General features: G+C 50.2%; 1 protein-coding gene across 1 annotated transcript; it reads left to right on the top strand.

Moving 5' to 3' along the window:
• The first annotated feature begins 11,527 nt into the window (after positions 1-11,527).
• LOC123369134 (serine protease 27-like) lies at positions 11,528-22,461 on the top strand. The gene is made up of 4 exons (XM_045014495.1): positions 11,528-11,562; positions 18,552-18,823; positions 21,536-21,690; positions 22,114-22,461. The coding sequence occupies exons 1-4, from the start codon at positions 11,528-11,530 to the stop codon at positions 22,459-22,461; spliced, it is 810 nt and encodes a 269-aa protein (XP_044870430.1).
• Positions 22,462-24,041: the final 1,580 nt, after the last annotated feature.

Below are 24,041 nucleotides of genomic sequence, written 5' to 3'. Positions count from 1 at the left end.
CCAGGGTGGGGCTGGCAGGAGGCTCCTCCGGAGCCAGGGTGGGGCTGGCAGGAGGCTCCTCCGTTGCTAGGGTGGGGCTGGCAGGAGGCTCCTCCGTTGCTAGGGTGGGGCTGGCAGGAGGCTCCTCCGTTGCTAGGGTAGGGCTTGCAGGAGGCTCTTCTGGGGCCAGGGTGGTGCTGGCAGGAGGCTCCTCTGGGGCCAGGGTGGTGCTGGCGGGAGGCTCCTCCGGGGCCAGGGTGGGGCTGGCGGGAGGCTCCTCCAGAGGCAGGATGGGGCTGGCGGGAGGCTCCTCGGGGACCAAGGTGGGGCTGGTGCAGGGCCCCTCAGCTGCCATGGAGGTTGGCGGCTCCTGCTGGGCCCTGGGGCACAGCTCCTGGCTCCTTGGCTTCCTGCAAATGAAGCCCCAGAGCTGCCGTCCCCGGCTCCTGCCCTCCCCTGGCTCTCTCCTCCACGGCTGAACCTGGGGCCACCTCCGTTTCCGCCCAGAAGGTGCCTCTGGTTCAGCTAGAGGAGCTGCTGTCTTCCGCCTCCTCCAGCAGGCGAAGCAGCTCCTCCCTTTCCCCTGGCCACGAGCCTCTTCCCCGCCCGCGGGGACAGAGGGGCTGCTCTCCGCCTGCGCAGGCCGGCTGATGTTTGCTGGCTGTGGAGCCACCTGCCCGGCCTTCCTCCTGAGCAGCTGCCGGATTCGCTCCATCCTGGAAGTGAGTGGGGAGCAGCCATGAGTCTGGCTTCAAGGCAGCCTCTCACTAACGAGCCTGCCTGCTCCCCTGCCCACCTCCCCTCTGCTGAGGCAATTTCTCCTCCCGAGACATCTTACCCCAGGGCACAGGAACCCTCAACCTGGGGGACAAACCCTGACAAGGGACGGGCTGGGAGCCCTAGTGGTGGGATATTCCCACCACACTGGGGATGGCTCTGGAGAACTCCACTTACTTACTCTAGATCGGATGGAGCTGGATGGCAGATGCTGAGGGTTACTCCTCCCTTCACCCTCCTCGCTCTCCGCACCCAGGTGGCCGGAAACGGGTGCCGCTCAATGCCCTGCCCGCAGGGCAAGGGGTAGCAACCAGCGATTGAAACTGGCTGTGAAAACAATACAATGCCACTAGCGGAACGCTCCTGGGACACTCCATAGCTGTACCCGGGGCCACCTCCATTTGGGCCCAGAAGGTGCCTCAGGGTCAGCTAGGGGAGCTGGGGGCTTCCTCCTCCTCCAGAAAGCCAGAGCTGGCAGTGCCAGCAGGACTCGATTCCCAGTCTCCCTGGCTCCGAGTGGGACCTGTTGTAGTGACTGACGGATTTGCTCCTTGTCCCCCATCCAAAGCCAATAACACATCTCTGGGTTGGCAGTCATGAGTTAGACCTTCTCAGCACCCCTCTGTCTCCCGCAGCCCTCAGCTGTTCCTTGGATTGCGGGTGGCTTGGATGGTAACAGGAGTGGCTATTGTTACTGGCTCACTGGGTGGTTCTAGCCAATGAGGGTCTCAGTCTAGCCTCAGAGGCCCACACCCCCAGACACTACAGGTCAGGGTGGATTGATTTCATTCCAAATGTTTTGTAGTTGTATTTTTGAGTTATTTTCCTAATGAGGGATTGATTCTCATGAAATTCTTAGTGGTGACCGATGACAGAACACAGAGCAATGGTCTCAAGTTGCAGTGTGGAAGGCTTAGCTTGGCTATTAGGAAACACTAGTTCACTAGGAGGGTGGTGAAGCCCTGGAATGGGTTCCCTAGGGAGGTGGTGGAATCTCCATCCTTACAAGTTTTTAAAGGTCAGCTTGACAAAGCCCTGGCTGGGATGATGAAGTTGGGGTTGGTCCTGCCTGCAGCAGGGGGTTGGGCTAGATACCTCCTGAGGTCTGTTCCAGCCCTAGTCTTCTATGATGCTAGGAATAGGGATCTAGTCAAACATGTTGACTTGCTGGTTTTGCAGGATACATACAAACAAAAAGGTTGACTGAACCATTTGTTTTCATTTCAAACAAACTGAGGTAAAGAAGTATCTCTAGTTCGTGCACTGAACTGATTGTTCCTGCTCATAACGTCCTTCCAGATTTTAGAAGTAGTAGCTCACACCTCCTCCTCTCTAGCCTTTATTCATATTTTACAAGGGGAAAAGAAGCCTTTATCCTTTTCCAACTCCCAATCAGTTTCTTACATTTGAATGAAGTAGCTGCATCAACTGGAATGAAGAAAATATTCTTTCTGCACCCGCAGAAGAGGCTAGTGCTGCCAAAATCTGGCTGAGTGTTTCAATCATTTCTGGACCCCCAGGTGCTTAGGCAATGCCTTCCAACAGTTCAGTGCTTTGACTTCCTCTGACACTTGGCAGCAAACATGGACTTCTTCATATATGTAGTTATTTAAATTACTTTAATAGGCTGGAGCAACTAGAGGCCTTAACATCACTTGTCATCATTTCAAATTTTATACTGGATAAGTTTAAAAAAAAACTTTTTCAATATAAATTTAAAAAACCCAGTTTAAATAAAAATAAAATCTCTTCTGGGGGGTGGGGGCTGGGTTGTGAAAAAGCCACTGATTGGTCTTGCCCTTGATTTTAGAAGAACTACTTCATCTGAGAGAATCAGAAACTGCTTGTATTCTAGTCAAGGAGAGGAGGCAGCAAAATTCATCCTAGCAGTAATTTGTTGGGCCTTATTTGCTCAGTCTCAAACAAACAAGTGTGCAAAACTCTAGCTAGTCTCTTTTATGTAGGCCCAGCTCAGAGGTGGTGGGAGGGGCAGGAATGCTGTCTCCGTCCCGGATCCAGTAGCAATTGCACAGGATATTGCCACTAAACCTACATTTTACTGCCAAACTCTCTCAGCCAGTCCTCTCCTGCGCTTCCTGGTTTCTAAGTTTCAAATCCACAAAACCTTCCCCTTGACAGTCACTGCCCAGGTGGTGCAGCAGGCAGAGGAACCTGAGCAGTAACATTGTGACACCAGAGGGAACTCAGCCACCTGTCGCTCCCTGACTCCACTAACCCGGAGCATAAACCCGAAGCCTGAGTCCTGCCTTGGGCATCGCTCCCACGGAAACCTGCAGGTTCCTTTACTGACTTATGCAAATCACCTGTGGAGAGTTAGCACTGACTGGCTGAATTCGCTCTCAAGTCACAATGCCCTTCAGCTTACAGCACGAATGGAAGGGGCGCAGGGTGGAAATCAGGCTTTTCTGGTGGCCCGTTTTCCAACTGAGAAGAAGGGGCAAGAGGGAAGGAGGAAGAGGGAAGCAAAATGGCCACGTTCCAAATGCCCCCAGCGAGTCACAGGTTAATTCCAAGCCCAGAGGACACCACTGTCGTCTGACTTTCTCTTTCACTTCGGCCATAGAATGTGCTTCAAAATAATTCCCATAGGAATTAGTTTTTTAGTAAAACACCCAAGCTTGATTTTAAAAGAGGCCAGTTGTGGAAAATCCAGCACAACCCTCAGTGAATTGCTCCAAACTCTGATGTTAAAAATGCTCCTCGCCTTCTTTCCAGTGTGTATTGGTCTAGCTTCAACTTCCAGCCATTGTCTGCTCATAACCTTTCTCTGGTAAAGCGAAGATGGAGGCTTGCTGCAGCAAGGCTCCAGGGCTCTGCGAGGTTCCCCTTGCCCAGCATCCCTGTCCTGCCTGGCTGTTGGCAAGGGAGCTCTGTGAGGTCACAGACGCCTCACTCATAGAATCACAGACTATCAGAGTTGGAAGGGACCTCAGGAGGTATCTAGTCCAACCCCCTGCTCAAAGCAGGACCAATTCCCAACTAATTGTCTTTGCTCAATGGGCTGAGTTCCTGCCAAAAGCTTTTGTGAAGTCACTGCCACACCCACCTTTCCCTGGCAGGCCTGACCTCTGCCCCTGGCCAGCCCAGCTGGATGTTTGAGCTGCACCCCGGATCACCCCACTTGCTCATTATTGATTCTGGGGAGCAAGCAGGCTACCCAGTAAAACAGCAGAGTCTGTTCCGCACCCCACACTGAGCTTTTCATAGAGGCATCGGTTGTGAAACAATTCAGTCTCCTGATCTGGCCTCTATTTCACGGGCTATGAAATTTCACACTCTTAGCACCCTATTGAGCCCAATTGCTTGTAATTCACTAAAAGGCACCTTCCCAACCAGTTATGATGGTAGGACACCAGGAAACAGAGACTCCACCTCTCCCCTGGGTAATTTCTTCCAGTGGCTAGTCTCCCTCACTGTCATAATTACATTGGAAATTGACAACCTCTGATAAGGGCCCAATTTATGACAATCTTTTAAATAATTTAAATAGAAGAGAAAAAATAACATTCAGTAGAACATGTTCACTGCCAAGCTTTTCAGACAGTCGCACACTGATGCGATAGCTAAGGCCCCGGAAGCAAAGCTAGCTGAAATGCTAACCCAGCTTTGGGCAGCAGTAGCTTCCTTGAAAGGTGCAGAAAATATTGTCTTCCTTTCAGTTTATTCAAATCGTTCAGTTCAATCGACTAGTTTGTGGAAATTCAAGAAAGCCATTGGGAATTCACAAAACAGGCAAACTTGTTTTCCTCCCTCAATCTAGGGCTGAAAACTAGGGGATAGAGCTACTGGATCATCAATCTAGAAACTCGTGGAGACAAGAATGTATCATTTCACTTCACTAACCACACATCAAATGGCCTTTGTTTAAGAAATCTGTCAGTTTGAAATGCAAAACATTTTGATACAACTTCTTTCTTATGCTTCTCTTTCTAGCTCTGGCATGGCCTTGCTGTGTGACCAAAGAGAGGTCACTTCTTTTCTCTTTCCCTCGGTATCCTGGGGGATGGAGAAAGTTTTCTCAGCCCTAGCAGGAGAGAGATTTGAGCAAGTCAGGTGCGTTAGGGTCCTCGTGCTCTAAAGGACAATGGGCGATTGTTGTTTGGGGCAAGGATCCCGACGGATTTGTTTCTTGTCCCCCAACCAAAGCCAATAACACATCTCTGTATTTTCAGTCATGAGTTAGACATTCTGTCTCCCGCAGCCCTCAGCTGTTCCTTGGATTAGGGAGGCTTGGATGCTAAGAGAACTGGAATTATTTTAACGGCTTCTTGGGTGTTACTAGCCCATGAGGGTCTCAGTCTGGCCCCCAAGGCCCACACTCCCAGACACTAGAGATCAGGAGGGGTTGATTTCACTCAAAGTGTTTTGTATTTGCGTTTTTGAATTATTTTCCTAATGAAAGATTGATTCTCATGAAATCTTAGAGCTGGCAGATGACAGAACAAGGAGCAATGCTCTCAAGTTGCAGGGTGGAAGGCTCGGATATTAGCAAAAACTTTTTCCCTAGGAGGGTGGTGATGCCTTTGAGTCTACTAGGATAGAGTCCCCTATCTTGTACTTAGAGCCGATATTTTTTCTTACCTTCTACACAGATGACAACGTCTTGGAAACAAATACACACGGGAATGAAAAACACACGCAGAGAAAATCTCCTCTACAGCAACGGACTCTTGGTCCTCGGCGAGAGACCGCGAGCTGGAGGCTTGCTGCAGCCAGGCTACAGGGCTCTCCGAGGTTCCCCCTGCCCCGCACCCCTGTCCTGCCCGGCCGTTGGCAAGGGAGCTCTGTGAGGTCACAGACGCCTCATCATCGTTGCCCAATAGGCTGAGTTCCTGCCAAAGGCCTTTGTGACGTCACTGCCACACCCACCTTTCCCTGGCAGGCCTGATGTCTGCCCCTGGCCAGCCCAGCTGGGTGTTTGAGCTGCAGCCCGGATCACCCCACTTGCTCTGGGGTGATTCTGGGGAGCAAGCAGGCCACCCAGTAAAACAGCAGAGTCTGTTCCGCACCCCACACTGAGCTTTTCATAGAAGTTATGAAACAATTCGATCTCCTAATCTGGCCTCTATTTCACAGGCTATGAAATTTCACACACTTTGCACCATGTGAAGCCCAATTGCTTGTAAGTCACTAAAAGGCACCTTCCCAACCAGTTACGATGGTAGGACACCGGGAAACAGAGACTCCACCTCTCCCCTGGGTAATTTGTTCCAGTGGCTAGTCTCCCTCACTGTCAGAAATGTGGGTCTACGTCTCCTTTGAATTTCTCTGGCTTCAGCTGGCAGCTCTTGGTTCTTGTTGTGCCTTTTTTGGCTAGATGAAATTAGCCCTGCCCCGTGAAATCAGATCTCCCCGTCCTGCTGGGAGCCCCCCAACCAGGAGAACCCAGTAGGGGCCTCGTAGCTGTTTCTCTGCCCGGCTGGGGACAAGACTTCCTCTCCGTGGGGATATCAGATGCACCTGCAGAGGCAATGCAGAAGTGAGCGCGCTGCATCAGCCCAGCATTGGGCTCAGGGCTTTGGCCTTGGCAGCTTCTGCTCCACTCACGTCTCTGGGTGCCCGGACTCAGAGCTTCTGGCCCCCTGTGGCTGCAGCCAGTGCTGGGGCACCGGGCTCAGGACTTTCATGCCCCTCCCGACTCCTGCCGGCGCTCTGGGTGCCTGGGCTCAGGGCTTCTGCCCGGCCTCTGCAGCAGGGGATCTGGGCTTCCCTTGCAGGTCCTTCTGGGGCTCAGGGGTCCATTTCTCTGGATGCCCCAAAAATGGTAGGAGCCGAGGTGCTCCCAAGTAGTAGGTAGGAGCCGAGGTGCTGCCAACAGCAGGGCCCCACCTGCACATCTGGGAACCTCCTCTAGCTTCAGAAAGGTTGCTGGCTGCTGCCCTTGGAGCCCAGGTCTGAAGGCAGCACACAAGTGAGGGTGGCAATGCTGTGACCCCCCCCCACAACAACCTCTGAACTCCCCCATTCTCCCAGTTTGGTCGGGACCCCCATGGTTACAATACCAGGAAATGTCAGGTGGAAGCATCGAAATGGTGACATTGGTCAAGTTCAAGGCCAGAGGGTTTGTAAACTAGTCAAAGTGAGCCCTGAATTTGGTAGGGACCTGGCTATTATGGAGGCCCGAGCAGGTTTGCACTCCCAGTTCTCCTGAAAGGCCGTGGAGAATTCCTGCTGCCTGAGAAACTTCCCAGAATAAGTTACCAGGACTGGGAGAGAAATGAAGGAAACCAACCAAAGCCTGAGCTAGGATGGAGAGCATTGATCCAAGCCGTGTTTGAACCCCTCCACCCCCACCCGCCTGCCTGCGGTGAAACGGACAGAGGGGCACTGATTTCTAGTCGTGAACTTGCTACCGACCCTGGGCTTCAGCACAAGCCGTACAGCCCATACTCTGAACTCTTGGATAAACAGCAAAGCTGCTTTTCCCAAACCTTTCCCCCCAGTGCCCTGCATCCACTTGGGATTGTGCCCAGCAGAGGCTGGAGGAGGGGAGGGGAAGGGAGAGGAGGCCATGCAAATGTTGTGGCATCTGCACAACCCCCCAGACACACACTGCAATGCAGGGCGTAATATCCAGGACAGTAAATTATTTGGCCATAACCTACAAAATCCTCAGTGTTGAAAGTCCAATTTCTCTGGAAAACAATGGGAGGGAGGGGTTAGAGAGCTGCAGTAACACCTGGACTTCCAGTCTCTGGCCAGGCACATCCCCCTCTCCAGAGTTTTCACTGCTATCGTCTCCAAACTGGTCCTCCTGATCTGATGTGAGGTCACATCCTGGCCTTTAGGGCCATTGGCAGGATCTTCCCTGTTCCCAGCTGCAGCATCACCCTCGTTATCCTGCCTGATAAGGATCCCGCCAGGGCTCAGCTAAATGGCATGTGGCATGACAGGCTCTTTGCTGGGGGCCTTGGCAGCGCTCAATCGAGATCTGAATCGGATGGGCACGGGCAGGTGCATTTCCTGACTTTTTACTGGAGTCCTGGACCCTCTCATGCTGCTGCTGTAAATGTTCCTTCTCGCTCAGCGCTGAGCAGCAGAATGCTCCTTGCCCTTTGGCTGTGCGACATCCAGACGTCTAGTCCTGCTGCTCTGAAAGAAACCGTCTTCACAGCTCTAATCCTGGCAGATATTGATTAAAATCTTGCCGTGCTCCTCTAAGTGTATTTGTGATTGGACGTGCTGCTTGCTAGGGGGGATTTTCAGATACATGAACTGCATGAAACAGAAGGAAAGACAAAAGGAAGCATCAACATGTCTAAGAACTTGAACAATATTTGGTGTCTAACTACCTCCTGCTGCCAGGAAATGCAACTGGTATTTTAACGACACACTCACTCCGCTTGTGCCTGACCTGTGATTCAGAGCTCTGAGGAATTCTGTCCCCTGGTGTTGGCAGAACAAATAAACCCCACCTCCCATTACACAATCCATTTGAGTTCAAGAGAAAGAGATCTCTATCTTGCAACAAGCTTTAACATTACTGGGCAAAGACTAAGATGAGAGGTCAATTTTTCTTGCAGTTCTAATACCCGAGGAAAACTCCGAAATCCATTCTGTTGACCAAGAGAAAAGATTGTTTTTCTGTTCTCAAAGTGCTGATGCTTTTGATCCCAAAATGTTGTCTTCGTTTTCTCTCACAAAATAACTTGCAGTGAAATGGGACCAACTGCCTAAACTATCCTGCACGCTGCATGTCAGAGTTTGGGAATATCAGGACAGATCATCACCTGGCGTCAGTTGTCACAGATCCATCAGCATCAGCAGAGCTACGGTGATTTATACCAACCGAGTGTCTGATCCATTGTGCTGTAATGAATTAAAAGATTTCACACGCTGTGCATATGAAGATGAAAATGTAGGGTGGAAGGGACCTCATATAGTCGAGTCAGGCTCCGCATGCTGGGGCAAGACCCCTTGGTTTCAAAGAATCTTGTTTAATGGAGGGTTTTGTTTTTTTCCTTAAATGTGCTTCATTTATTTGAATATCAAACATTTTCATTTAAAATTTCCCAGAGTAAGTTTTGTGCTGGTGAAATATTCCCAGTCGACAGCCCTGGAGAGAGAAGATTGTGAAAAAAGACAGTACAGTATGGAATGGGCTTCCCCAGTGCACCATTCTCTGCCCCCATAGAAGGTCTCATGGGTTCGGGGTGGATACACACCAACAATGGAATGAAATCTCTCTTGCATAGTTGAGTTTTCTTCTTAGTTTGAAGCGGGAGAAGGAACAGGAACATCTGGACCCACCTAGCTTCCAAGGGAATCATCTTTCTTGATGCTGTTTGACCTGCAATTCTTTGTGGCCCATTAGGTGGAGATTCTCTAGGAAGTTGCTTTATGACTCTGCTAATGAACTATCTTCTGAGAAGGACAGACTGGTCCTGCCACTGTCTCTACTCACTCACGGTAAATTATAGAGATTTGTAGCCGTAGATTGTACAGGTTGATAAGATACTGCATGTGAGCACGGCAGAGAGAGGGAGATATTTTCCTTAGTATTCATTAGGGTCCTTTTCTTTGGAGGTGGAAACTTTTCCAAACTCACTTGCTGCCTCTGTTTCCCCACTGCAGAACTCCAGTTTTAGGCTGTGCAAGAAGCCAGAGCAGGCATAAGGGTCTCACCCATAGTTTTAATTCAGCTCCCGCGCCTTAACTTTGCTCTTCATTCATATCTCCTCAGATAATATACAGTGAACCAGAGTGAACATAATCTTACTGATTTCAACAAATATGCTGATTATTGAACTTATCAGAGTTTATTCCTAGTTTGTGGTTTTAATTGACTTTTTATACATAGCATAGCTCCTGCTTTAATTATGAAAAGGTGATAGACAGGTAGACACTAGACCGACGGATGTTTTTCTATGGGGATAGATAGACAGAGACCTGGTTATGTCTGGGGTTAGATAGACAGAAACACGTCATTAGACACACACAGGAGAAAGGAAGGATGGTCCAGAGGTTATGGCACTCATCTAAGACTTGAGGGGTCTGAGTTTAAATTCCGCCTCCACTGCAGACTTCCTTTGTGATCTTGAGCAAATCACTTAGGGCCAGATTTTTTAAAGAGATTTCAGTTCCTAATTCCCATTGAAACCAATGGGATGTATGTGGCCTAAATACCTTTTAAAAACCTGGGGTTAGTCTCCCTTTGCCTCTGTTTGCCACTTGTAATATGGAGGTAATGGACATACACTGGAATGGTCACTAAAATGAGTTCAAACCCCATATGCCGGGGGAGTTGTTAAACAGATTGATCCTAAGTGAAGGACTGTGTGTTTACCTCAGTTTACATTCAAGCCGCACACAGACCCATCAAAGCTCACACTGAGAAGCGGGGGAGAAGGCAGCCTGGTGTCTACACCCAGCAGGAGAGAGAAGCTCTTCTGGGTTTTATTTTTCAGAAGGGTCCATTGCAAAGATTTACTGGTCTGAACTTCATGTGATAATCAACTGAATCAACTGATTGGATACAATAGTGCTGTGTTATACGAGAGTACGGGGTGAGGTTTTTCTGAAAACAAATGACCCCCTGGTGCTTAATATCATTGTGAAATGTCTGTATAAACACTATACGAGGAAATGTGGATACTTTATGATATGCTTTAAAGGCTGCAGCCAAACAGGGAGACACAGGTTCTCTTACAGACTGCGGGGGAGGGGGGCGCTAGGTACCTGTCTCCTATACAAATTAAGCCTGGTGGGATGAAAACAATGGAAGCCCCTTTTACACTCATGGGGATGAGAAGCCGCAGGCAGGAAGAACAGCCTGAAGCCATCCTGCCTCTTGAAACAAGCTCATTGACCTTTGGGAGATATAAGCCAGGAGAGAAACCGTCTTTGGCCTCCATCACTAGACAGACCCAAAGGAACAGAGCTCTTGCAAGCTGAGGAAGTTGTGTCCTTCATCCAAGGGGTGTGGGTGTGGGCTGAAGTTTCTGGAACTGAACATAGATGAGAAACCTGCTTAGGCAAAGATCTTTCCCCTAGGCAGACAAGGGAAGCCAGCCCCTTGTGCCTCCGCGGAAGGTCCTGCCTGAGGGAAAGCAAGCAGGACTGGCTGCTTGTGGTTGCTACACACCAAAGACTACAAAAGATTCAGGTTGCTCCCAGTCCTAAGAGACCAGTTACTTGTCTCAGATCAATTTGTACCTCAGACTTCACACCAAAGACAATGCTTGCGGCCAGCCCTATCATGAACTAAGGATGTATTAACTAGGCAGAAGCAATGAGAGTTATTTACTGGCTAAAGCAGGCAAAGCTAGATACACAGATGAGTTACAGTCCATGGTTCCAACAGGTGGCAGAGTTGTAGTAATCTCTCAGCACTGACTGTCTTTTAGGACTAACGCAGGGTGAACCTGGGGCTCTCGGCTTCTGTTTCCTAGCTCCAGCCCTGTCACAGTCCAACCAGCAAAATGAGAGCACTGTTACAGTTATAAAGCCAAACGTACATATCGCCTTATACCACGGGAAACAGACGTTTCAAATGAAATGAATGCATGCAGCAGCCTAGACACATTCCATAGACTCTGAGCCAGTGGTCCTCGAACTGTGAGGTGTGCCCCCCCCGGGGGGGAACAGAGGAACAGCCAGGGGGGTACCGGGGGTCTGGGCCAGCCCCCTGGGGGTGCATAGGGAGTGCCACCCAGACCCACTCTCTTCCGCTCTAGCCTGGGGTCCAGTCCCAGCCACCTGGACACTGAAAGTCCAGTTACCCGCAGTAACCAGCCTCCGCCCCGGGGGGATGGAGGCCTGGAGGAGCACGGAAGGGCAGCTCTGGTGAGAGACGTACCGGCAGGTCCCCCGTCCCGTCCCAGGCGCGGCTCCCCATCCCCCGTCCTGCCCCATCACACACCCCACACGGCCTGACATCGGCATCACAATGTGAAGGCCGGCTGTGGTTGGTGTGTTGGGGAGGGGTCCACGGTCCCACAGTCCAGACTGAACCCCGGGGACTAAGTCACAGACGGTCACGATTGTCTTTCCATGTTTCACGCCCTCCCACCCCTGCCCTCCCCCCGGGGGGGCTCTGCTCTCCGACTCCTCTCCCCAGCCCTGTATGTTGCCAAGGAAGGAAGGAAGCAGCACGTGGAGTGGTCCCCTTCCTCACCCTCCAACAGGGGCAGCGCCAGCCGCAACACGGCCAGTGGGGACCCAGATGCCTCCTCATGCTGTTGTCCAAGGAGCAGCCTCCCCAGATGCTCTCGGCAGGGGACCGGCTCAGCGCAGCTCCCAGCCTGGCGATGCCCAAGCACTGCCTGGGAACAAAGGGAACGGGCCGGCATTTATATAAATTGCCTCACTGGCTGGGCTTTAAAACACCAGAAATGGTGAGATTTGCTGCTCCTCACCCCCCAGGCCATGAGATAAGTGCAGTCAAATTCCTTTAAAATGCCCTGTTATCTCGGTCCCTTGATGGCCCCTCACACACCTGTCTCTGTTCCCCAGCCCCAAGTCTGCTGGGAATCAAGTGATTTCGGGGAAAGCAGAACCGACAGGGGTCCGAGCTGATGCCCGGGGCATGTGGGCGGTGACTGAATGGCTCTGTCGCGAGGCCAAGGACTGGGGTCTGATGGTGACGGCCTGTAACAAGGATTAATTAGATCCACCGTGGCAACCCTAACGACGTCCAAAACGCCCCAGTAACGGGCACCCTCTGATCACGCCAGTCTCCTGGTGCCCATGTGGGTGGTAGAAGAGGGGCTTGTTCTGCTACAGCTGAAACCCCGTCCCAAGAGACACAGGCCCTTGTTGTCCCTTTTCGACCTGAGCAGCGAGTCAAAGCTCGGGGCCAAGGAGAGAGACAGCGACACGGCTGGAGGCTGCTCTTCTCTTTGCGGCTGTCTGGTTATTTATAAGAAACGTATGAAGTCCTGCTTCTCCAAACCCAAGAGAACCAAGAACGGAAGGAGTTCTCTTAGCTTTTCTTAGCCAGCTCTGGGTGTAGGGTTGCCAACTTTCTAATTCCAAAAGTGGTAGGTTATGGAAATGAAAATATATTTTGATTTCATAAATGCCAATATTGTAATTTTATGTGTGGAATTAGGACCACACATTATCACAGCTGCAATGAGTCCATTCAAGGCCCACTCCTGAAGCCCAAATACAGATCCATAGAGCAGAACCACATGCGCCTGTCCAGAGACCTATATACATAAATCTGTAGAAACTGACTCCCACGCTTACGTGCAGATACACACGTGTATTCACGTGTACACATCTTGTTACTTCAATTTCACTAGAAACCAACCCAGGGTTACACTAATATTGATTTTATTAAACGCCTTCCTCTGCAGCATGGGGCACAGGTCACTTGCTGGAGGATTCTCTGCACCTTGAAGTCTTTAAGCCACAATTTGAGGACTTCAATAACTCAGACATAGGCTAGGGGTTTGTTACAGGAGTGGGTGGGTGAGATTCTGTGGCCTGCATTGTGCAGGAGGTCAGACTAGATGATCATAATGGCCCCTTCTGCCCTTAACGTCTATGATTTTATGATCAAACAGAAAAAGGTTGACGCTTGTTCATGGACGCGCACATTCACCGCATTCATACCCTCCTGCACCCACACACTCACGCAGGCAGAGAGTTACCGGAGACAGCAGAGGAAGCCGGGAAGCCAAAGCATAGTAGATCTGGTGTGTGTCCGCTAACCACTAGCCCCCACTCCCCTCCCAGAACCAGGGATGGAACCCCGGATCCCTGGCTCTGTTCCTGGCTGGTCTCGATTCTCCTCAGCACCTGTGCAGGGAACAGAACTAGGGCTGCAATGCAGCCTCGCCCACTGTCCCATTGCTCCTCCCATAGTCTCCACCCCAAGCCACAGGTGGCTACCAGGCATCAGTAGGTTTCAGAGTGACACCAGCATGAGATGAAGGGGGGCTGCTCCAAGCTCTCTCAGGGCCACACCTGTTTTTTCCACCCAGCCAAGCCCACAGGAGCTCTGGGTCAGGACAGCCCCACGCAGCCTCCAGCGAGTGCAGCAGTCAGCCCCTGGCTTTGAGGCAGCGGGTTATAAGCCCAGCTGGAGGCACTGCATTGGAGTGGGGGCTGATTTTGGCCAGCCCCCAGCTGCGGGTGTTGGTGCTGAGGAAGCCACCGCATCTCTGAGCCCGTTATCGCTGATCCCACGGCTCTCTGGCTCGGAGCCCAGCGTTTTCCTGCTTAAATCTCTGATTTACAGGAAAGCGAAAGCAAAAGCTCCCGGACCCTCATTTCCCCATTGTGAGAGCTGCCTATTTGCAGCTCAGCCGGCGGCAGGATGCTCCTGGCCAGTGCTCTGGGCTCAGGATCCCCTCAGCTGGCCCGTTCTTCCACAGACCCCTGACCCCTGCTCCTCACCACTTCCAGGGACCTGCTCACGCAGCCCGTTTCCAGCTGGCCATGGGCACCGGGCAGACGGCTCGGCCCGGCTACCTCCCGAGAAAACCTGGGCAGGTGGCCACCCGCCTGGGGATGGTCTCACAGAGCAGGCCCGAGTCACAGCCCTGATTTCTCCTCCCCCGGGAACGGCCCAGCAAGGACCAGATCTCAGCTAAGCCACGCTGGCCAAAATGGGTCAATGGTGCACGAGCATCCTGGCAGCTTTCGCAATGGGGGCGGAGGGGAGCAGACAAGGTCCATGAGCTTCTGCTTTTGCTTTCCTGTAAATCAGAGAGTTAACGAGGAAAACGCTGGGCTCCGAGCCAGAGGACCCTGGGACTGGAGATAAGGGGCTCAGACTTGCCATGGCTTCCTCAGCATTGGGGGGCTCTGCTCTGAGCTGGCTGCGCTGCTGGTGCTGTCGTCCCCAGCGCATGGGGAGAGAGACCAAGGGATCCAGAGAGGGACACAGTCACGGGGAACAGACCAGAGGGGGCAATCCTGCCCCTAGGCGGGTAATTGACTGGAGGGGACGATCTTGCCCCACCCCCGGGGGGGGGGAAGAGAATGAAGGGGACAACCCTGCCCGTCGTGTACGAACTCTCTCTGAGAGGTTTCCATTGTACACAGTCCCCAGGGTAATCCTTGTGAGTGGGTGTATCCCCCTTAATGGGCCATCAACGCTGTCTGGCCTTTTCATGGCTTTGGGGGTTCCCAACCTCACAACATATTTCAGTCCCACACTCATAGCAAAACCTCAGAATTCCAGATACAACAACAACACATACAACTTAACAGGGTATTAATATTCAGCCGATGGAGACTTTTAAAATGATACATCACAAGGCAAACGTATCATAATTATATCACCATAGTGAATAAGGGGGTGGCAGGGTGTCAGCGTTCACTCAGAAACCTACTGACACACAGTCACCATCTGTGATTTGAGGCAGACTATAGACATTGTGGGAGGAGCTGGGGATCATGGGCAGAACTTGTATTCCAGCCCTTTTCCCCACCTTCCACCCTCCCCAACAGGGGCTGTCTGCTCCGCTCGCTGGACTCTGAGCTGCTCCTCCCCCAATGTCTCTGGCTCTGTCATGTCTCCCCAACATTTCCATCCCTCCACAGGTGCAGTGGAGAGTCAAGCCCAGCCAGGTAAAGAGTCTGGACTCCTGGGTCCTATCCCCAGCTCCGGAAGGGGAGCGGGATCTAGTGCTTAGAGCAGAGGGAGCTGGAAGCCAGGACTCCTGGGTTCTGTCACCTGCTCTAGGAGGGGAGTGGAGTCTAGTGGTTAGGGCAGAGGGGCTGAGATCCAGGACTCCTGGGTTCTCTCCCTGGCTCTGGGAGGAAAGTGGGGTCCAGAGATTAGAGCAGAGGGGGCTGAGATCCAGACTCCTTGGTTATTTCCCAGGCTTGGGGCAAAGAGTGGGGTCTGTCAGGTGAGAGCAGGGGGACTGGGAGCCAGGACTCCTGGGTTCTCTCCCTGGTTTTGGGTGGGAGAGCTGCACTTTGTCCCATGTTAACATGGCTCCCTGGTTTGTGCAGTGTTCAGTTGCATCACAGAGGGGCAGAATATCCAGGAGGGTCGATGGCCCTGGCAGGTCAGTGTGCAAGTAAATAGTCACCCCACCTTGTCTCTCTAACAGCCCGGGATCAAGTCGGCTACAGCACTGCAAACAGCTACAGTGAAACTAACATTTACTAAAAGAACTGGGGTACTTGTGGCACCTTAGCGACTAACACATTTATTTCAGCATAAGCTTTCGTGGGCTACAGCCCACTTCATCGGATGCATAGACGGGAACAAATAACAAGAGTGTATATATATAGTGGCAGAGCTCTGACCTTGCTCCCGTGGGTCCTGTGCTTCTAGGTGGATTACGCTAGCCTCAGTGGCTCACTGTGACCCTCCGCGTAGCCCTTCTCTCCCTAGGGCCAGGGTTACAGTCTACTGAGCCCTTTTCATCATAGGCTGCAAGGAGGTTGGGGAGAGAACTCCCACAGTCTCTGTTGTCCCTGGGGGCTTATTTCAGAACACTGTATCCTCCTGTCCTGACAGGGGCCTGTGACGATGCAGTTCTGGCGGGACCCAAATGAGAGTGCCAAATCAGGACCAATTGCTTAAACAGGGCAGTCACAGCCCTAGGCTGGGGTTTTTCCACCTCTAAGGCAAACCAAACCAGCCAGACAACCACTGGCTAAACACAAGTCACACAAGCAATTTCCTTAGACACTCCAGTCTCCCAGTATCACCACCAGTGCACTCGTCCTGGGGATGAATGGTTATGAAAACCAACACCCCAATAAAAGGAAAAGGTTCTCTCGATCGCAAAGGACCAAGCCCCAGACCCAGGTCAATATACACATCAGATCTTACCCACAAATCACGCTGTTGCCAATCCTTTAGAATCTAAAATCTAAAGGTTTATTTACAAAGGGAAAAAGGTAGAGATGAGAGGTAGAATTGGTTAAATGGAATCAATTACATATAGTAATGGCAAAGTTCTTAGTTCAGGCTTGCAGCAGTGATGGAGTAAACTGCAGGTTCAAATCAAGTCTCTGGAACATCCCCCGCTGGGATGGGTCCTCAGTCCCTTGTGCAGAGCTTCAGTTTGCAGCAAAGTCCCTCCAGAGGTAAGAAGCAGGATTGAAGACCAAAATGGAGATGAGGCATTAGCCTTATATAGACTTTTCCAGGTGTAAGAATCTCTTTGTCCTCACTGTGGAAAATTACAGCAAAATGGAGTCTGCAGTCACATGGACAAGTCTCTGCATACTTTGCTGAGTCACAAGGCGTGTCTGCCTTCTCTCCATGGGTCAATTGTGTAGCTGATGGTCCTTAATGGGCCATCAAGCCAGCTAGGCAGGGCTAACACCAGCTTGTCTGGGATATTTCCCAGAAGCAGAGCATAATACAAAATACAGACAGTACAGAGCCAATACTTATAACTTCAACTACAAAATGATACACAGACATACAGACAGCATAATCCTAACCAGCAACCCAGAACCTGGTCTTAGACACCTTATATGACCCCCTTTACTTAAGATTTGGTGCCACTACAGGACCTTGGTTGCAACCCATGTTCTATATGGTCCCCATTTATATCAATAACGTCACAGGGCCTGACTTCTGTTCCTGTAGTGGTGGGTTGGGGGGAACCCGGGCCCGCCCTCTACTCCGGGTTCCGGCCCAGGGACCCTAATGGTGGCAGTTGTTGGCAGCCAACCTTTCACTGCCAGAGTTGCTACATTTCCCTGGGCCACTTCCCCACCACTCTCCTGCTTCTCCCTTCTTCACCCTTAGCTTAGGGCTCCCTTAACGATGGTTTGAGGGTGCCTTCAGTGACCAGCCCTTCAGCCGCACTTCCTCTCCTCTGGCTCCCTGACTCCCCTGCCTGACTGGAGTGAGCCCTTTTTATAGTATCAGCAGGGCCTTAATTAGAGTCAGGTGGTCACATTAGCTTAATGGCCTCACCTGACTCTTTGCAGGTTAATTGGAGTCAGGTGTTCTCATTAGCCTGGAGCAGCCCCTGCTCTGGTCAGTCAGGGAACAGAAAACTGTTAATCCAGTGGCCAGTATATCTGCCTTCTGCTACTCTGCTGTACCCAACTGGCCTGGGTCTATCACAACCCCCAAATTTACAAAAACATGCCAATCAAAAGTATGACATAGCTGATCAAATGTTGCGAAAGCAAAGGTTACGAGATATGCCAAAAACAAGATGTGGTTTCTGCTTGTTTGCCTGTTTGATTCTTGATCTAGTCTGACTAATATGGGCGAACAAAGGGATCTTTACTCATGTGTTTAAACAAAGGACAAAGACACTATGTATGTTGCTTCTGCCTAGCCAGAGGGGTTTGTTAGTATAATGGGAACAGATAAGAGCAGTTGAAGTGTTACTGGGCGTGGTGGGAGTATAATATATTAGTGCACACTTGAAAACTGCCTGCAGAGAAACCGCTCCCACATCTGCGGCGGTTCGCTCATCTCCGAGAGCTGGGTGGTGTCAGCAGCTCCTTGCTTCAAGCTGTGAGTACCCCAGGCAGGGCAGAGAGAGTGACTGCAGCCGTTCTGAACAGATTCTCTCTCCCTTTTCACTGGCTTGCTGTTGCGTGGCATCGCTGTGTTGCTGTTCCTCAGCTGCCCTGCCCCAGAGGTGGCTGCATCTCATTGCCAAGTGAGCCATCCCTTTGCGGTGTTATGTATGGCTGTTCCCCAGGTGCACCGCTCCAGACATGTCTGCATCCACGTGCCAGGCAAGCCATCCCTGTGCAGCACTGCTGTGGGTCTGTTCCATAGATGTCCCACCCCAGAGCTGGCTACATTTCAGCACCGTGAGAGCTATCCCTCTGTGGTATGACTATTTGGCTGTTCCCCAATCGGATTTTCTTGCATTCAGGCCTGTAGTCAATTCATCATATTGGGTGCAGCTGGGTGAAAACAGGATTGTCGGTGAGACTCCAACCCAGAGGTTCTCATCGGTGAAGCGGGTCATTCTCCATCCCAATTACAACAGTAGCACTTTCCTTGCCGACATCGCTCTGGTGGAGCTGGAGAAGCCAATTGTCTTCATGGCCTCCATCAGCCCCGTGTGTCTGCTCGACGCCTCCGTCCGTGTGCCTGCTGGGGACGCCTGCTGGGTGACTGGCTGGGGGAACATTCACCCCGAAGGTGAGGCAGACTTGTAGCTGTTAGAGAGGGGAAGGGCAGGGGAAAGACCCAGCACTGGGTGAAGGTTACAGGTGGGGTGATTGTAGCCCCATATGTACGCAGATGGACTGAGAGATACAGGGTTACATGGTTACACTGTTATAGGGTTATACAGGCACATATTATGATTGTACACATACACAGTTACAGGTGGGATGTGATATATGTCCATAATATCATGACCGGTGCGGAGAAAATGAACGGGGAAGTGTTATTTACCCCTTCACATAACACAAGAACAAGGGGTTACCCAATGCAATCAATAGGCAGCAGATTTAAGACAAACAGAAGGAAGTATTTCTTGACACAGCACAAAGTCAACCTGTGGAACTCATTGCCAGGGGATGTTGTGAAGGCCAAAAGTACAACTGAGTTAAAAAAAAGAATTAGTTAAGTTCCCGGAGGATAGGTCCATCAATCTCTATTAGCCACTATTCAGGGACACAACCCCATGCTCTGGGTGTTGCTAACCCTCTTACTGCTAGGAGCTGGGGCAGGACAGGGGATAGATCACTCGAAATTGCCCTGCGGTGTTCATTTCCTCTGAAGCACATGGCACTGTGGGCTAGATCAACCGTCAGTCTGACCCAGTATGGCCGTTTCTTAATGTTATACAGCCTCAGTTGTACGGTTACTCTGTTATATTTTTATACACATATGGTTGGACTGTTTTACAGCGATACGGTTAGATAGCAATAGTTATATGATTGTGCAGTTGTAGGTTTATATAGGTACAGTTGTACAGGCCTATGATTATATGATGATATAGCTGCAATGATATGGTTCAACAGTCATCTAATTAGATAGACACAGATGTACAGTTATACAGTATATGATTCTGGAGCCACAGTTATATGGTTGAACAGTTATGTAGTTATACAGGTACAGTTTTACAGTTCCACAGTTAAATAGTTATATGGTTGTACAGACACAGTACTATATATAGATAGATATTCAGGTATGTACATTGCGCAGATATACAATTATGCAGCCATAGATATATGGTTATACAGTTATATAGTTATACAGGAACAATTATAGAGTTATACCGTTGTACAGCCACCGTTATATGGTTTACAGATCCCATTGTGTGATTATCCAGTTATATGGTTATACAGGTACAATTATACCTTTATAGAGCTATAGTTGTATGGTTATAGAGTTATACAGGTACAGTCGTACAGTTATATTGTTATACGGTAATACAGGTACAGTCGTACAGTTATATGGTTATACAGCTGTACAGATATAAAGACAGTATTATACACAGGCTTAGAAGGATTCAATTGTTATTGCTGAAATTCAGTAAATGTTGATTTCGCCATAAAAACACAAAACAACAAAAAATATTTCCACTGGTAATAACTGAAATTTACAGATAGACAAAGTCAGTAAAATGCTGCTTGAAAAGTTTTGAGAGTTTGATATAAGGATATTTACTTTATATTTTTTGACACGAGATACTGACAATTTCGTATAAATGGTTACACAGCTTTGACTCTCAACCTCCACTAAATCATTATTGTCTGACCTGCAAATGTGAAAATTTCCTGCAAATGTGAAAATTTAAGCCAATAAACGTTTTAAAAAGTGCTTAACAACCACCATTTTGCACAACTGGGGAAATTTAAAATGATACAAATTGGAAACATATTCTTAAAGCTCAACATCTATAAGAGTCATCAAGCCTAGTTATACAGATATGCAGCTGTATAGGAACGGCTATACCGTTAGACAGTGATATAACTTCAGCTCTATGATTCTATACGGACAGTTATGCACTCCTCCTAAGTGTGGTATTAAGGACTGGTCTACACGACCGCGCTAAATCAATCTGTTACGAAAGTTCAGTTACTTGAATAATGTAACTGAAGTCAACTTAGTTAGAGCCACTTACCGCGGTGGCTACACTGCGCTGTGTCGACGGGAGAGCCTCTCCATCGACTTCCCTTATGCTTCGCGGGGAGGCGGAGTACACAAATCGATGGGCGAGTGCTCCCCCATCGATTTAGCATCGACTGCAGCAGTGCCGATCTACCGGTCAGTACAGACATGCCCTTTGACACGATCTAGTGACTCCCGTATCTCTGGCCGTGCCAATGTTCCTATTTTGCTTTAAACCTGCGTCGTCCCATTTTACCGTAGCACATTTCTGAGCAGGTTTAAGCTAACCGAAAAACAGCCACTCTCAGGGCTGCACTGCACAAAGACGCCGCGCCAGTTTGGCGTCAATCTGTTGTGTGTGTGTGTATTTGAGCGATGTCACCATCTAGTGGCTGCATCTCACATGGGGGATTCAATTCCTGGCACGATGAATGGATGTTCATATTTGTGGGGGGGCCTGAATGTGAGCCCGAATATGGGTTTCAAACCACCCCTATTGGTGTAGTTGGCACCAGTATATTTACCGATGCCAGTTCTAGCCCAATAGGAAGCAGCGTCAGAGGCGGCCGCCAGCTGGCACCCAGCATTATCAAATCACACACCTGGTTATATCCTTACTGCCATGTGTGTAGCGCTGGTCTGGAACTGAGCAGCATCTGCTCAGAGATTAAAACCCTCTGAACCAAATCAGGGCAAACTGTGTGTAGACAAGGCTTAAAATTTTAAAACACTCATGCCAGGTGAGTCACCCAGCCCTCGGGCCTTTCATTTCAGTGAATTTTTCCCTAGCGGCGACCCTGCAGGAGGTGGAGGTGCCCACCGTAGACACCACGATCTGCAACGATCGCTTCCGAGTAGGATTACAAAAGCCTGCGGGTGACAATCCCATCAAAGAAGACATGATGTGGGCCGGGTCCATGGAGGGCTATAAAGGCTTTGCTTCGGTGAGATTCTCTGACTGAGATCAGGGCCCCCATGATTCCTGCCCCATTCTCCCTGTTGACTTGGTCTTCTGTCGGGTGTGGGGGGCGGGACCCACCAAACAGTGGGTCTGGATGAAGGGGTGGAGCCTTGACTTCGCTCCCCAGTGTTTAGACAAGACAGACACATCTTGGAATTGTGGATGCATCATAGAGTATAAAGTCAGCAGGGTTCGTCCATTCAGCCTGACCCGCTGTATAACCCAGCCCATAAGTGCACCCAGTTACCCCACCACTGAGCCCAGGGACTTGTGTCTGGGCAAAGCATCTCCCAGAAAGGCAGCCAGTGGGGATGTGAAGCCATCGAGAGATGGAGAATCCACCACGGCCCTTGTGAACGATGGAGACTGGTCCCTCCTCAAACCTCATTTCTTTCCCTGTCTCTAGGGTGACTCCAGGGGACCCCTGGTGTGTGAGGACGACAGGACCTGGTACCTTGCTGGGCTTGTGAGCTGGTCACTGGTGAGAGAAGTGAGTGGGGTACTCACTATTTTTCCCAGTTACCCTGGGGTCTACAACCGCCCGAATGCCCATAACGACTGGATCCAGGAGAATGTGCCTGGTGTGAGTTTCACGGTGGTGAACTTCACTCTGAACAGTGCCGGTCCCTCTACCACCATCACTCCGAGCAGTGTCCATCCATCTGCCATCATCACTTGGAAAGGTGCTGGTGGTCCCTCTGCCGCAATCCCCAGGGTCCTTCTCCTCATTATGCTTTTGCAGCTGACTCTCTAACCCCATCCCACACCAGCCCTTCCTCACCCTTCACGCACATAGACCATGTCGTTGTGGGATCAGTTCCAGGTTACATTTAATATTATAACTGCTATGTTTGTTTGGCTCCTGTACGGTTATTACCTGGCAATAAATAACTTTCATGGTTAAGGTGGTTGCTTCTTTCTCTCTCTCTCTCTCCCCCCACCACCTCCCCGTGGGTGTTTTTTTGGCTTCCTCATTTGCTCTGCAGCAACGCTCCTCGTACCTAAGCTAAAGATCCCTGCAGCGCCCAAAAGTCCTGTGGGGTTGCTCATCCAGTGGGTTACTGCCAGAACAATTGTGATGTGAAAGTGGGGATAGGGATGTGCTGAGCCTGGGACATATGGGGGTGGCAGGTGGAAAGTGCTACTCGATCCAGCCTGCTCAGGCGGGCTCTGTTCTGGTGCGGTGCCCATGGCATATGAGGGTGACAGCTCGGTGGTGCTGTTCGACCCAGCCTGCTGAGTCCAGGGACATATAAGGGGTCAGCTTGGGAGTGCTGATTAATCTGGTCCTCTCAGACACGCTCTGTTAATATGTGTGTGTGTGTGTGTGTGTGTGTGTGTGTGTGTGTGTTCTCATTCGGGGGATGGAAGAACCCAGCCCAGGGGAACCCAGGTCCTGCAGGGTAGCTCCATTGGGAGGGAACTTGCAGACGGGAGAAGCAGAGCCCCGTATGAACACACAAGTGACACAAGCAGCACATTGATAGAATTCCAGAACCCCCCACCCTCAGAAGAGTAACCCTACTAAATGAGCGTACCCCAAAGTAACGGGCACATCTGGTAACATAGGAGAAGAAATGTTCTCCTAACCGATGAAGATGAGCTAATCACAGAACTAAAAGTTAGTGGTTGCTTAGGTACAAGTGACGATGTACAACAGAAGAAAGTCCAGAGAAGTGACAGAGATATATGTAGTGCTTTAATAGGGCCAATTTCACACAGCTAAAAACAATTCTGAGACATAGCAACTGAGAGGAAGGATATAATCAGAAAAATGTGAATGATAATTGAGAAGTGTTTAAGAACACCTTACTTGAACCCCCAAAAGCCACAATCCCACAACTGAGGAAGAAGATTGTGCTGGTTAACAAACCGACCTGGTTTAGAGGGGAAGTGAAGGCAGCTGTAAAACATTGAAAAAATAATCTAGCAAGTGGAAGAAAGGGGAAGTTGATAGCAATGAATATAAATCAGAAGTTAGGGATTGTGGAAAATTGATAAGGGAAGCATAGTGGCATAAGAAGAAATCTATGCCCACCAGAGTTAAGGACAATAAGGAGTATTTAAAATGTATTAGGAACAAAAAGAATCCTGACAATGGTGTTGGTCCATTACTAGATCAAAATGGTAGAATTATCAATCATAATGCAGAATAACCTGAACTATTCCATAAATATTCCCGTTCTGTATTTGGGGGAAAAACAGATGATATAGGGTACGCCTAGACTACCCGCTGGATCGGCAGGTAGTGTTCGCTGTATCGGGGATCGATTTATCGCATCTCGTCTGGATGCGATAAATTGATCCGCTAATCGACGCCCGTACTCCACCTCG

This window comes from Mauremys mutica, chromosome 4 (genome assembly GCF_020497125.1).
Source record: "Mauremys mutica isolate MM-2020 ecotype Southern chromosome 4, ASM2049712v1, whole genome shotgun sequence".
Lineage (NCBI taxonomy): Eukaryota > Metazoa > Chordata > Testudines > Geoemydidae > Mauremys > Mauremys mutica.
The sequence above is the reverse complement of the archived record's forward strand: the minus strand, read 5'-3'. Positions and strand labels throughout refer to the sequence as shown.

Excerpts from the sequence above, each read along its gene's own strand:
- LOC123369134 (XM_045014495.1), top strand. The coding sequence starts at position 11,528 with ATGGAGGCCTGGAGGAGCACGGAAGGGCAGCTCTG. Across the intron at positions 18,824-21,535 it reads GGGGAACATTCACCCCGAAG|CGGCGACCCTGCAGGAGGTG; the intron begins GTGAGGCAGACT and ends ATTTTTCCCTAG. Across the intron at positions 21,691-22,113 it reads GCTATAAAGGCTTTGCTTCG|GGTGACTCCAGGGGACCCCT; the intron begins GTGAGATTCTCT and ends CCCTGTCTCTAG.